The 14112-nt window shown below is 38.8% G+C and overlaps 1 protein-coding gene across 1 annotated transcript; it reads right to left on the bottom strand.

Moving 5' to 3' along the window:
- Positions 1-4702: 4702 nt before the first annotated feature.
- Positions 4703-10440, bottom strand: cdo1 (cysteine dioxygenase, type I). The gene is made up of 5 exons (XM_084361108.1): positions 10142-10440; positions 8949-9026; positions 8127-8284; positions 7455-7624; positions 4703-5763 (listed from the first exon to the last, which is right to left on the bottom strand). Exons 1-5 carry the CDS (start codon positions 10309-10311, stop codon positions 5734-5736), a joined length of 606 nt encoding a protein of 201 aa, XP_084217234.1. The 5' UTR covers positions 10312-10440; the 3' UTR covers positions 4703-5733.
- Positions 10441-14112: the final 3672 nt, after the last annotated feature.

Genomic DNA, 14112 nt, shown 5'->3' with positions numbered 1-14112 from the left:
TGTCTGTTTGTTGGTTGGTTGGTTTGTCAGCTGTATTACACAAAAACTACTGAGTTTCTCTCTCTTTGTCCAGGCTATGTGCAGACGGATTGTCTGGGGTGACCACTAACTCAAGATATATCATCAATCAATCAACTGGGTTGCCACGTGTCCTTGAAATCCTGGAAAGTCTGTGAATATGAGGGAGTTTTGTGCAAGAATAGAGGATTAAATTACTTTTTATATTTTTTGTGGCTGTCACGCGTGTTTCTTAGTGTTACAGTAATTCTCTGACAGCGCCACTCAACTTGAATAACACATTGTTTTGCTGTGCTGTGTTAGCGAAGACTAGAGACCACAGTCCGTAGTTCCTGTTCACACATTCAAGCCTCTCTCTGTTTTGGATTGTTGTCTGTGAGCTTCTTTAAAGCCTGCTGGTTCTCATTATAAAAAGTCTCAGTGTTGTAACTGTAATTAATCTTGATCTGTGTCCTGCGTTTTGTGTCCTGGAATTTGACAAAAATGGGCCTTGAAAGCCCTTAAAAAGTCCTTGAATTTAGTGTTTAAAAGGTGTGGGAACCTTGTCGCAAACTTTAGATAGATGTTGCTGTAAAACGGACATTGCTATTTCAGTTTGTTGGGTTGACTTTTCTCTTCTTGTGTTATTGTCACATAGTGTTTTAGCACTGACCAGCAACAATGGGGACAAGGAAAAATACAGAGTCAAAGTGAAAGTTAACATGTCAAATGTCAGAGCCTCAGAGCCTGAGAGCTGTGTTTCAGGCGTCAGACCCAGGCTGGTTTATGGAAACACAGAGGAAGATGAAGTCATTGATTGCAGGTTTGCACACTGGGGTGTGGTGCTCCCCGTGGTTTTCTGAAATTTTGTAAGGGTGGATGTTTGGTTATTATGAGAGAAAAGTGCCTGCTTTCAGTTTCTCTATTGCTCTTTTTTTTATTATGTAACTGTAAAATATTTTAATTTGTCATTTGGAAAAACAACACACAAATGGAAACAGCTGAAAAGAACAAAACACCTCATAATTTAATTGTCAAAGGATGTGAGTTTAAATAATAATAGTATGGATTGAAAAGCTAAAAGGCCCTGATGGTGTAGAACAAGGCCTTAATCACTGTCATGTAATTAACCAAGGGGCTGTCATGTTAGTTCAGCAGATGTGCTGTTTGCTTTAAGAATGGGCATTCCACTATCAATGTACTTGAGGACTCGTCGATAAGTGAATTATCAAAGCTCTCCCGCGTCTTTCGGTGTCATAGAAGATTCTACAACACTGGCTTATTGTTATCATCACAGGACGCTTTCCCAGACTGTACTTTGTACTTTCAGTCTCAGCGCTGCCAGAACAAAGGAAGGGGTTAGGGAAACAGTGTGAAAATTGCTATCGTGTTTTATGATCTCCTCTATAACTACAGCTGCTCCACAGATATGGAGATGGCCGCGGCAGAAAACAACAGTGTGTTTGGTGGTGAGGGGAAGGGAATGAAGAGAGGAAAAAATCCACAGTGAGGGAGCAACAACGGGAACACCACAGGGAAACTGAAACACTTCCAAATATTTCAGGAAAACAAAATCAGTGGACCATTGTCTCTGCTACAAGGCCAGGCTTCTTCCATCTGGGCCGGAGGTATCACCCAAGATCAACATCTATACTGAGAAGATTACATTCTTTCTGTCCAAAGTGACTTACAGTGAGTGCATTCAGACTCTACATGGACAACAAATACATTTCAATGAAATGAAGGAAGCACCACATGAAAAATGTAACTTGATGCATATAGGTGAGCTATGTGAGCAGTATTGTGTGTGTTTAAAACAGCTCTGATGACATCTGCTCAGTTTGTCATCTCCAGTAGTGCCAGATGGTGCAGTGCAAAAACTGCAAGTAACTTAAAGGTGCAATACGTATGAATTTTAATTGAAAAGATGAGTTTGAATGAGATGAGAGATGAGATGAGACATTATGACACCTTTGTATCTTGTTGCAGGGAAATCGACTGAAGTTAGCATGCTAACCAGCTAGCCCTGTCCCGGTCCAAAGCTCCTGTGCTAGCAGTGTAAACACCAACACTTTCCTGGTGCTCTGAGCTCCCAGTCTGGTCCACTAGCTGCATGGCTAACTGAGCTAACTAGGTGGTGGCAGCTACAGTTAGCAGCAGTTAGCAGTTATTCTAATGGTATGTTGCAACTCCCTGTTTGTTTTAAAGGTGCTATATGTAAGAATTTTAGTTTAAAACTTCTAAGATTAACTACAATTATTCACAGAATGTAAAGAAATAACAGTGTATGTCTTGTGTGTTGTGTTGTAGGGATATCTGCTAAAGTTAGCATGCTCACCAGCTAGCCCCGGGCCTGAAAACATCTTTCTCCCAGCGGAAAAAAAAGCTCCTGTGCTAAAAGAGTAAACACCAACTCTGTGGCCAGCTGCACGGCTAAGTAAGCTAACAAGCTAATAGTAGCTACAGTCATTTACAGAATACAATTAGCAACATTTAGCTTGTCTGGTAATATGCATCTCCTATATTTTTGTATGAGTATGAGTTCAACAGTTGACTAAGTCTTACATACTCCACCTTTAAAGGGAAAGGTCAATCACATGAAGATATTTGCTCATGTCAGTTGAAACACTGAAAGGACAATGAGTTTTATGGCTGAAAATTGCAATAACTGTGCAGCTTTAGCACTTTGATTACAGTCAGTTGAGAAACAATAGTTGCCGTTTACACCAGTTGATAAGTAATAAGTATATAATAAGTAATTACATGCAGAAAAGCAGAAGGGTGGCAATTTTAAAGTATTAACCACAATCATCACCACTTAAACATGTGCAAATGTGCACAATCATGCCCTTAATTGATTTCTAAAGTCAAACTTCCTCAAAATCTGCTGCATGTTCAAATCTTCAGCATTTCTGTAAGCAATCCTCTGAAAACAGTATTTACTGTTGGTTCCACAGCTAAAGCCAAGTTAAGTTAGTATTTTATTCACAAGAACACCGATGTTGCACAGAAGTAGTGATGTCCTCTGTAAAGGAAGTGTTTCTGGAGGTTGCATTTATAAATCTAAAGAAGCTCAACATCCTTCTGTATTATTCCTGTTAATGAATCAACAGTCAGCAATGTTCTAACACTAGATTGTTCTTGTTTTATTGAAGGATAAATAACTGATATTTATCATCAGATGGAGATAAAAGTCTCCAGGAAGAGCCTCAATCCAGTCTGGGACACGGTAATCATGTCCTCTTATAAAACAGGTGTTTTGTTAGGGGCAGTTAAAGCTGTTGCTTCACTGTTGCATAACACTGGCTGCAGGCCATCCCATGGTTGACCTAGCACTGAGAAAACCTGTTGGAGATTCAGCAAACATACCTCTGCGACACGCTGTGTGGTTTCAGCAGAGACAAATAATGATGAAATGCAACAAGTGACGTCTGTTTGTTGTTTGTCCAAACTGTCCAAAGAGGCTGTAACTTAAAGAAACTGTCACCAAGAAGTGGGATTAGTAAAAGCTGTGAAAACCAGGTTAGCACAAAATTCACATTTCACATAAAACACAAATGCATGTGTTTAACGCATTTTGGATGAGTAGATATATAACGGTAAATCAATTCCCTTGTGGTCAGTGCAGACTTTATTCTTAAACATTTATTTATTTTTTGCAAATAAAACTACTGTCCAGTTTACCAGCAAAGCAATACCACAGACAATTAGGCAGTCTGATTGAAAATCAAATGCAGGCTGATATAGTTAAAAATCGTTCATTATTTTAATGGATACTCCGATACTATTCAACCTCTGTCCTCATCCTTAGAGAGCACCTAGTACTTTACACCTACATCACTCCATTATTGCTCCTGACACAGCTCTGCACTTGCCTTATTTTTTCATTGCTAAAAATGATGATCAAGGAGAGCTTACTGTCCAAATACAGTTAGTTTTGCATATCAAAGCACATTTAAAAAGCCCATTTTTTCATATGTGCAAACAAGTAGAGTAAAAAACAGAAAAAACATATAATGGATGAGGCCATAGGTTTTTTCAGTGGACATCCCAAAATGCACTTTAAAGGAACAGATTTAAGTCTCACTGGATAAATATATATATGTGTCAATAGTTATAGTCACTGTAGTCACAACCATTATGTGTTTTTTGTACTGGAACATGGAGGCTTGTTCGTCAGGCCTTATCTTTCATATTCATTCAGCAATACATATACTCCACGACTCACTTAACACGCTTGTTTGCTTGTCAAAGAGATGCCAGTCATGCACAGACGTCAGACAGATATCTGGTACTTTAATACCGTTATCAGTGCACTATTAACATAATCTATTTACTGGTCAAGGTAATGACGGATCAATAGTCCCCTCAAGCCAAAGTACAGATAGAAAATCACATATTAGTTCGCTTGCCAGCAAGGCTGAGGCCAGACGGAGCTTATCTGTTAATAAATTGTGGCATTTCCGCAATTACTCTAATGTACCTTTATATGACCATCAATGAACCATTATGGCTTGTTGGCCAATAAGCGCTGATTAAATATTAATAAGAGGAACAGCAACAGACACACGTTTCAACTCTCTTTTGCAGAGCTGTAGCTGAAGTTTATTGCTTGTTGCATTCAGTATGAGACACATAATGGATAATAAGTGTTTCTTATTACATAAGTATAAAAGACAAAAAATGAAGACAACACAAATCCAAGTTCTGTGAAAGTATAATGGTGTTTAATGGTCTAGTTATGGCCAGATTTATATTTACTGCATCACAGGAATCATGCATGCATTTGACAGTTCTATGAGAGGTGCTAGCTGTCCAAACTACACACTATATAAATATAGCTACAATTAAAATATGCCAGAATCCTCCTGAGAAAAAAAGTATGAGCTTTACCTACACATACTTTCTGCTAGCAATACAAAATAGTCCCTCTCTTGGTCAAAACTTGAGTATGAACACATTCAGGAGTAACAGGGTCGCTTGCTGATTTAAGCACTCCTCCTGCTAATAAATTACAACCATTGCACTTTAAAAAAAAAAAAAAAACAACCAACAACACAACTCTAAAGCTTTACATTTCTTTTTTTGTTTTCCAAATGCAAATGGAACAAACTTCTTTTAATCAGATTATACAAACAATGTTACATTTCATCACAATTTTCAACAGGTGTTAAGACAATTTTAAGTGGTATAAATCGACGCCAAATACAGCTATAAAAGTGCTCCACTGTTAACAAAACTCGATTGCAGAACTGTTTTCCTTTTCTTGAGATATACAATTTAAGAGAAACTCTACAACAGCGATATTTTCCGCTTTTTTTTTTTTTCTTCTTTTTTTTTTTTAAACGCTAAAGCTCTATTTTTTGACTACCGGCCATAACTTTACAAAAGTGTGGTTACGCAGGTCGTGGATAGACAGGAATGTTGTTATTGGAAAAGGGTCTCCTCAGGCCCAGCAAACAAAAGGCAGATTCTATCCATGTCCAAGCCTATTCATGCATTCGTCCTGTGCTCATCAGTATTTGCCAAGCTCACACTGGGCAGCGATAAAGCCATTCTAATTACTGGGTTGTCCTTTTGAACCGGCCCGCTGCTGATTTTTAAATGGGTGCTTAGTCATAGTAGGTCCACATTTCGCTTCCCCAGCAGTTTCCCTTGAATCATTTTCACAAACAATGTCATGTTTTTAAAAAAAATGCGACTGTCTTCGTCACCCGCAGCTTCCTTTGGTGATGACTAGTTGTTCTCTTGTGAAACTGTGGTCTCCTAAGAAAGGTGTGAGAAACAGAACATGTTAGGTTGTTGTCAAACCAGAATTATTCATACTCAGGTTCTTTATTTAGACTTGAATTCACTTTTCCAAACTAATATAGCACTTGATGGGTCATCCATTCAGAAAAACAACCTCAGACCACAACAACTGCGGTGCTCTGGGGGCGTATGGTGAGTTAAGTTCGCTGTGTACTCACTTACGTGCTTCCACTATCTTATCTCCTCCGTTTGGTGTTGCAATCTAATGCATCAACTTGACAGTGTTATGGTCAAGGTATGCTTATACAACTTGTAGATTTCAGATAAGATCCATGTTGTTGGCAGGGTGGCTTAAGAAGGCAGAGGTCCAATATTTGTTTAACATGGTCACAATGCATTTTAACATGTGCACGTAAAAGGTTGATTGGACCTAAATCTTCTCTCCCTGAAGACACGGTCAATAATTAACATTTCTTGTTTGCGAACAGTCAACAGCTGCAAATGGAAACACATTTAATGGATATGAAATGGAAACTTTCAGCTGAATTCCTGAATCTTCAAGGGGTGCTGCTTTGGTTGCTTAATGTGAGCAGCAAGACACTATAAAAACTTCCCACTTCCTGCCCATAATTAAGGCAAGGGGGTGAGGAAGTCTGTGTGTTCAATTAACTGTTTGTAGTAAGCCTGAGTGTGAAAAATGACGACATTAGCAGGTGTGTACTTTTCTGTGCTCACGTGTTCAGTTGAACTCTCACAATATGCATTTTATGCTGACGTATATGAACTTTGTAACTTTATAATTATAATTCTTTATAATTAATCTATGAATTAAATCAGTTATCTTCAACAAGAGAGGTTTGAAGAAGCGTATCTTTGTCGCTCTCTTCAGTTATATATATATATATATAGTTAAACATATATCATTAAACATATATCATCATATATAGTTAAACTACGAGCCTGTTTTGAATGCAATGCTATAATTTAAAGGTGCAATGCTATGATTTAAAGGTGCAATGCTATAATTTAAGGGCTCAATGCTATAATTTAAAGGTGTTTGTTGTTCGAATCATCTGTCTGTGCACTAACTTACGTTGCTAACGCTCGCTAAAATGGAAAGCCAATGTTGGCTAGTAAATGTTAGCTAACGTGGCTACTGCTGTTAGCAAATGTTAATGTTGCTCTAGCTGGTTAGCTAACATTAGTGCAGTGTCTTATGCAGGGTGCATACTGTAGAAATGAGCCATTCTTTTGGGGTTTTTTTCCCACAAACTGGCAACTACCAAGACTCTTAGTGGCTGACAAAACACAGATACCACGTGATACCAATGCTGTTATGCTAATGGCTCACAATCGTTGGTAGAAGCTGGAACCATACTCTTACACAGAGAGAAACATTTTAAAATGAATAATTAACAATTAGGAAAATAGGTTTTTTATTCTGCACCTTTCTACAAGCTCTGCAGCTGTAGATGTATTATTTTTAAAAACCTGTAAAATGTTATCAACATGACCTTTAGAAAGTTATATAACTCATAACTTTCACCTACAGAATTTGACTTGCAAAGACCAATAATTACTCAAGGTAAGGGTTTTTTTTTCTTTTCAAAGCTTGAGTCATTAGAAGAGATTTTTCCTCTGTCCCACAGTCAGTTTTCATTTTCTTTGTATGTATTAAAGTCATTCAAAATAAAAAAGTCTCTTACAAATGGAGTCCTCTCTCCGTATTTGCTCCAGAAGGTCATCTTGACAGTGTTCTTGTGCCCCGTCCTCTGGTCAAAGGTCTGGCAGGTTTGGAAAGGGGGACTGTACAGGTGCAAGCTGGCTGCGCACTCTGTGTGGCTGACATTTTCCACACGATGCAGGCCAATGGAGTCTAAAATATGCACACAAAAAAACTTTTAGACAGACAGACGGTGTATGCCGCTGGAATGCTGTGAAATGAGGCTCACAGGCAGTTGCTGGAAGGGCTGTAACCAACAACTGAGACTAAACATCACACCAGGGCTCTGTTGGCTTTGGGGAGAAACTCAGTCAGCAGAGATTTGGGGAGAGACCTGAATACTTTTCATTGTGAACTGGCTGTTAACTCCTGTGAGACCAATCCGACATTACATAAGTGCAGCGTTTTTGAAACTTTGGTTTAACTGTGGCGACGCAGACACAGTCATTTCTGAGTCACATCAGCCTATCTCATGTGGCACAGAACATGTGAAGGATGTTTGTTCTGTTGTACCGAACGCAGCATGATTATGCTTCACTGCATTAAGAACCAGTTTCTCAACATACCAGTATTAATAGCACTAAGTGGTTTTAATAAAGGTTGGGCTAAACTCTAATTAAAAAGAAAAGAGAATGAGAACAGTCTCCTTTCTCACCATTTATGTAAGCAACCTTGTTTTCCTGGAGGATTCTCTGTGACTTCTGGACCATGTCTCCGTGTGATTTATTGTCGGGCCATTCGAACAGCGTCTCCTTCAGCTGACCCTGCAGCAGCTTCATGAAACAGTGGGAGTCCGTGTGGTCGTGGATGCTACTGTAAATCGTAAAGAACACACAAGCCGACAATGTCAGAAATGTGCCCTCTCTAATGACCCCCAGGGCAAAAGCAACACTACAAATCTGTGCTATGAAGTTTCAGCAGAATGGATCAGACACTCTCTTCTCGTTTCATGAAATTCAAACTGTTTTTCTTGACTGGTTGACACTAGATTCATGCATAATGTCGCTTTTAGTGCCAAAAAAAGGCAGAAAACTTGTTTGGCAGAAGCAAAGATACATGTTTGGACCTGGTAAAACAAATTCTGTCTTTGTGAAAAAAAAACAGCTGTTAGTCTGACTATATCAATTTCAAATGAATCTCCTCCATTTCTGTGGGCTTTCATGTGTTCAGGAGACATTTGCTGACATGGTGCGACATACGATAGATATCATCATCAAATAATGTCCGTCCGTAGCACATTGGACTCTCTTATCTCTATTTTCTTGTTACATTTGCCAGAGAGTATCACCTGAATATACAGCCTGTAATATCTACAGGAAGTGCTGGGCGGGTTACATAACGGGTCTGATAGGTTTAAATTCGCGGTGGGAATCTTTGAGACCTCGCTGACACAAAATAAAAATTAGCAGAAGGCGGTGATTATATCAAAGCTCAGTCTGTCAAGTAAACTATTAGCTTGCACGCTGGAGCTTCTCACCTGCCGTGGCCTTCTCCCCAGCACAGAATCATGAGATTGAACTTCCCGTTGCCCTCATCGACCAAGTTTCGAGTGTATCTGCAAAAAAGAAAACAGCTTAATGTCGACATTGTTCCACTGAATCAAAATAGTTCACGGGAGGACTTGTGGGGGCAGAAATGTGACTGGAATGGAAAAAATGTAGGGTAGACGAGGTTTTTGGAAAAATGGAGACATGAACTGGCTAAAGAATCAGAGGAGAAATCTGAGTAACATGAGTAATATTTTCACATAAAATGACGTTTATTTGATTTGAATGCCTATCATAATTTCATTTTAGAGAGGCCAGAGAAGACATGATCTAAGCTGGACCCCACACAGGCATCAGCGGGATCACTGGTATTGAAAATCCCCACCACTCCCCTTTGAGTCACAGCCAAGCGGTCGCTACTGGGCACGTTGTCCAAATGTTTTCGAGGACAGTCAACACCACAAGCATCCATCCCTGCACTGATCAGCGGGTGTGTGTCCGCTCTCGGTGTTGATTGGACGGCTCGGGCCCCCTCCCTCCATTGACCCCTCACTAATCAAAACACTGGGACACGGCTTGTGAAGACGACAGCCATATTTTGTGGCGGGGAGGCCTTTTTTTTTCTCACTGCGGGGATAAACATTTAGGAGGAGCTGTTGTGTAGGAGTCCCCAGTAGGCTCTAAGTTGCGTTTATAAACAATGTGCATTGATATAAACATGCAAATATGTTTTTTTTATTATTATTATTATTCAAATGAGGTGTGACGAAACCTGCTGGCCAATTCTGAATGGAAACAACAGCTGGTTTTCATTCATATAAAATAATGTTTTTTAAAGGCTGAACTTTTTAAAAAATAACTGATTGATTGATTTGAAAACTACTAAATAACATTATAAAATCATAAATTCACTTTTTTTCTCCACTTTTCATTTTCTAAAGCAGTCATCGTCAAGTGTTTTTTAGCAATTAAAAGTAACGGAATGATCATGAAATGCAAACAAAGTGTTAACGAAAGTTAAAAGAAAACATGATTGGAAAAAAATAAAATGGTTGAACCCAAAAAACACACACACACCATAGAGGCCAAGGTGAAAGACAAGGCTACAGAGCAAGAGTGCAAAGTGCATCAGCAGCCTAATAAACCAGTAATATCTGATTAGTTATGAAGCGATGTGTTTTACCTGTACTGGTCAAACTTTGCAAACTTCATCCACTCCTGAGGGTTGCTCTCATATGCTTCCATTATGTTTTGGACCTCCTCAACATTGATGCTGTCACTCTCGAAGATGTTATGCAGGATTTTTATCAGGTCATCCAGAGTTTCTGGCTTCACTACCTCGGTTTGCTCCATCTCTGAAGGCTATGTTTGTTTGTTTTTCTTCTTCTTCTTCTTTTCCAGATATTTGTTGTCCAGTTAAAACAACAGGTTTTCTCCTTCCAACTTTGTGCAGACGTTTACTTTTTATAGGCCAGCGCTGCAATTTGGGGGCGAGCTGGTGACGGACTGTACCATTTTGGGAGGAGGTGACCGCCCACAGCTCATAGTCTAATTGAAATTAATTATGCTATGAGCGCATGATGAAATATTGCAAAAGAGACGTGGCCGCACTTTCACCACACTTCACCCATAGAGATTATACACGTTTTGCTTTGCATTTAGCACCTTTTAATCTCTCATGTCGCACATTAAGGACTTGGACTAATCCTCTTTGAATCCAGTTCCACCACGTTGTCAGAAACACAACCTCCCCCTTCCCCTCTCTCTTTCTCACTGAGGCATTTCTCCAACAATAGCTGTGCAGCCTCTTTTTGTGAGCTCTCTCCTCAGAAACTCAGATCATCAACACGATGTTTAAGGTGTGCACAAACCACAGGCTCACAAACAAGTGAGGATGGAAGAGAGAAACGTGGGAAAATAAAAGTTTGAATGGGATCAAGAATGCTTTGGGAAACACAAGATTGCTCTGGTTGGATATTGTTTATTTTTAGGCATTTAATCACCCTTGTTCCCTTGTTTTGGTCTGCGTTAAATCAGTGATTATAGCAATGCATGAAAGAATAGATGCAGACGTATTCGACTATGCATGTGAACTTATTATAGCCAAGGGGAAAATGCTTAGTATTAAGGAAAGGATCTAAAAAATAATTTGTCTTTTTCCATTCGCTGCCATGCATATCTTTCCAAAATAAGCTCAGTTAGCCGTAAAGCTAGAACTGGAAAAAACTTGTGCACACTGTTCACTTCAATTGCAATGAATTTTAACAACAGCGTTTTGGCACTCAGAACGTTCACCAGGTTGATGATGAGGGTCTGAGTACCAAAAACATTGTTATAAAGTTGTTTTTACTGCTTTTGTCGGCCCTTGGTCATCTCATACGCACCTGTAAATCCACAGGTGTCCAAAAGCTGTACTCTGTGAATGCTTTCAACTATAATTCTTACATTTTGCCCCTTTCATACTGCAGATAGCCGACCTAATGTTTTACTAAACTGAAGACGGCCATAATTTTGGGGAGACATAGAGGTTTTGTAGGTGTGAATCATTAGTAGAAAGCTACATAAGTAAGTTGGCCTGTGTTGTGATAGGACAATAGTTAACTCAAAAGAGATCATCATCTTTTCAGGTGCTAATCATTCGTCGAGGGGTGAAATGACAATGATTTTGTAAGATTACCCACATTTATATGACTTCCAACCTGGAACACAGCAACAGGACACTAGAGCTTCCCACCCTGAACGTGACGTCAGAGGGAAAATGGTGATTTTGAAATAATTTGCCTGGACCTGCTGTAGTTTGCCAGTGACATTATCCCCACAACTGTTCAACACAAAGTGACGCCATCGTCTAAAAAATTGAACTGTTTCTGAAATGTGGTAAAGGTTTACAGATCAAAACTCTCCAGTAAAGTACAGCCTCAGATGTCAGCCTCAATTTTACCTCAGATCAGTAAACAACAGCAGGCAGATTGAGCAAATGCCCTGACTTCCCACCTACCTGTGCATGTGTGCATCATAAGTGAAAAAACAACTGTGTTAGACTTAGAACCAGACACCGACAGACTGTCAGACACAAGGAGAGGTGCTTTTAAGTTTTTCATGTCCTGTCCAACATCATCTGAAAGAGATTTTCTTGCAGATGTGTGTCAGCCTGCTCTTTCAAACTAATCATATATCATTTATCTGAATGTAATGCATTCCTCTACTACAGGCCATTCACTCATGGAGATCCACCCATTTCCCTCAGATAAAAGAAGGAGACTCACCATGAAGAAAAACAACATGTCAGTGGAAGCCCGTACAGTAGTTCAGGGTATTTTTGGTCACATAAGGTGCAGATAAAATGTACAAAGTGTTTGTTTTTGCAGGCCTGTGAGCAGCGGTGGCTCAGAAACACAGCAAATCAAGTAGATAAACAGATGTTTCAGTGTTGCAACTTCGAGTACAGGGCCTTTCTAAAGGACACTTCACAGGCACACTTTTCAGATACAGATAAGGTCAAATTGTCTGAATGTTACAGCCAATCTAATCACAACTGATCTGGGATATTCCAGCAGCAAAACTCTGCATTTGTTTACAGCCTGCCAACGTGATCCAGTCTGCCAAAGGAAAATCCTCTCTGGCAGACAGAAGATATTCAGGCCTTCATGTTTACCAGCAGCATAAAAAGTGGAGAATGTTCTTTGAATCAGAGGTTGTGGCAAGTTTTCATCTGAGCTGCCACATCATCAGTAGCAGATGTGCTGTTGCTCCACCTTGTGGCTCAAACTTAAACCGACCTTGCCCAGCTAATAGATGTGATGTAGTATAAAACTGATGCTCTTTTAAGGACAGTGATTAATATCAACAGGCTTAAATGAAAATTTAATTTGAACAAGGTTGCACAACATTAATATGACATTTGTATTGTTTTTTTATGATTGATTAGCAAATATTATGGAACTGATGATGAAAGGGAAAACTATCTCAAATGGTTTTGTCTTAAATCTGCTCTATAGGCTGTGAGCCAATTTATACAATACAGATAAATCATTTAGTCTCAATCTACACTCAATCTTCAGATTTATTTATTATTTATCTCCCTACCAGTAGTAGTAGTAGTAGTAGTAGTAGAAGTAGTAGTAGTAGTAGTAGTATTAGTAGAAGTAATAATAGTTCCTAGCAGTATATTGTCTAGCACATTTCATAAACACAATGCTCAGAGTGTTTGCATCCAACAGCAGCTTCTGTTGTGATAAACACTAAAGAATGAGACCAAGATCAAAAGTGTAATAAAGTGACTGCATGTGTCCCCTTTTAAAAGTTGAAATCTTCGCTTAAGCAAAAAATGTCTTTTCAAAACACTTTGGGATGGGATATATATTTTAAGAGTTTAAGTCCCCATTTACTTCTGTTGTTTAGGACAATGCTGCAACACTGTTTTGCTGTGAAGCTCCAGAAATGTTTTGTGAACTACGACACTTCACATGACTTTCCATCGGCCTGGGGCTCAGCAGATAATGACTGACTTTTCATTTTTGTGTGAACTTATTCTTTAAGAACAGTAGCGATTCTGAAATACTTTACAGTTTTTCTAAAGCAAATGCATACAAGTATTGGCATTATGATATCCCTTAAATACCAAAAGTAAAATTACTCATTATGCAGAATGGGATATCTCCAAAAAAATCAATGAAATATATATTATATCAGGTTATTAGATTATAATTATTTATGAAGGTTTATAACTACTTTATGTAGTGTGTCTGCTAAATAGCTTGTGTATTTCATCTTGGGGATCAATTAAGGTTTATCTTCATCTTGAATGTAACATAATAATAATAACATTTAAACTAATGTTGCAAAGTAACCACTAACTAAATGTAGAGGAGTTAAATGTAAAACATTCAGCTCCAAATTGTAATGTAGTAGAGGTGTAAAGAAGCAGAAAATGGGTACAAGTACCTCAAAATGATAAAGTACAGTACATATTAGTATATTTTTCTCCACAGAGTATTTTCACAGGGTAGTAAAATTACTTTTACTGAAATACTTCCTCTATCACTGCCCTTGAAAAGCATGTATTTCTTCAATCTGCCGCCTCTGCCTGGATGATCCGAGTATAGCAGAACAATAAACAACAAATCACTTTTCTTCCTCTGTGGTTTCCAGCAG

This window comes from Pagrus pagrus (assembly GCF_965226575.1).
Source record: "Pagrus pagrus genome assembly, chromosome: 8".
NCBI lineage: Eukaryota > Metazoa > Chordata > Actinopteri > Spariformes > Sparidae > Pagrus > Pagrus pagrus.
Note: the sequence above shows the minus strand (reverse complement) of the source record. Positions and strands in the feature narration are given on the sequence as shown.

What these genes read in the sequence shown, in the direction of transcription:
- cdo1 (XM_084361108.1), bottom strand. Translation starts at nt 10,311, where the DNA reads ATGGAGCAAACCGAGGTAGTGAAGCCAGAAACTCTGGATGACCTGATA. An exon ending in GCAAAGTTTGACCAGTACAG is followed by an intron (nt 9,027 to 10,141) that starts GTAAAACACATC and finishes TCTTTTTTGCAG; the next exon opens with ATACACTCGAAACTTGGTCG. An exon ending in TGGGGAGAAGGCCACGGCAG is followed by an intron (nt 8,285 to 8,948) that starts GTGAGAAGCTCC and finishes TACGATTTACAG; the next exon opens with TAGCATCCACGACCACACGG.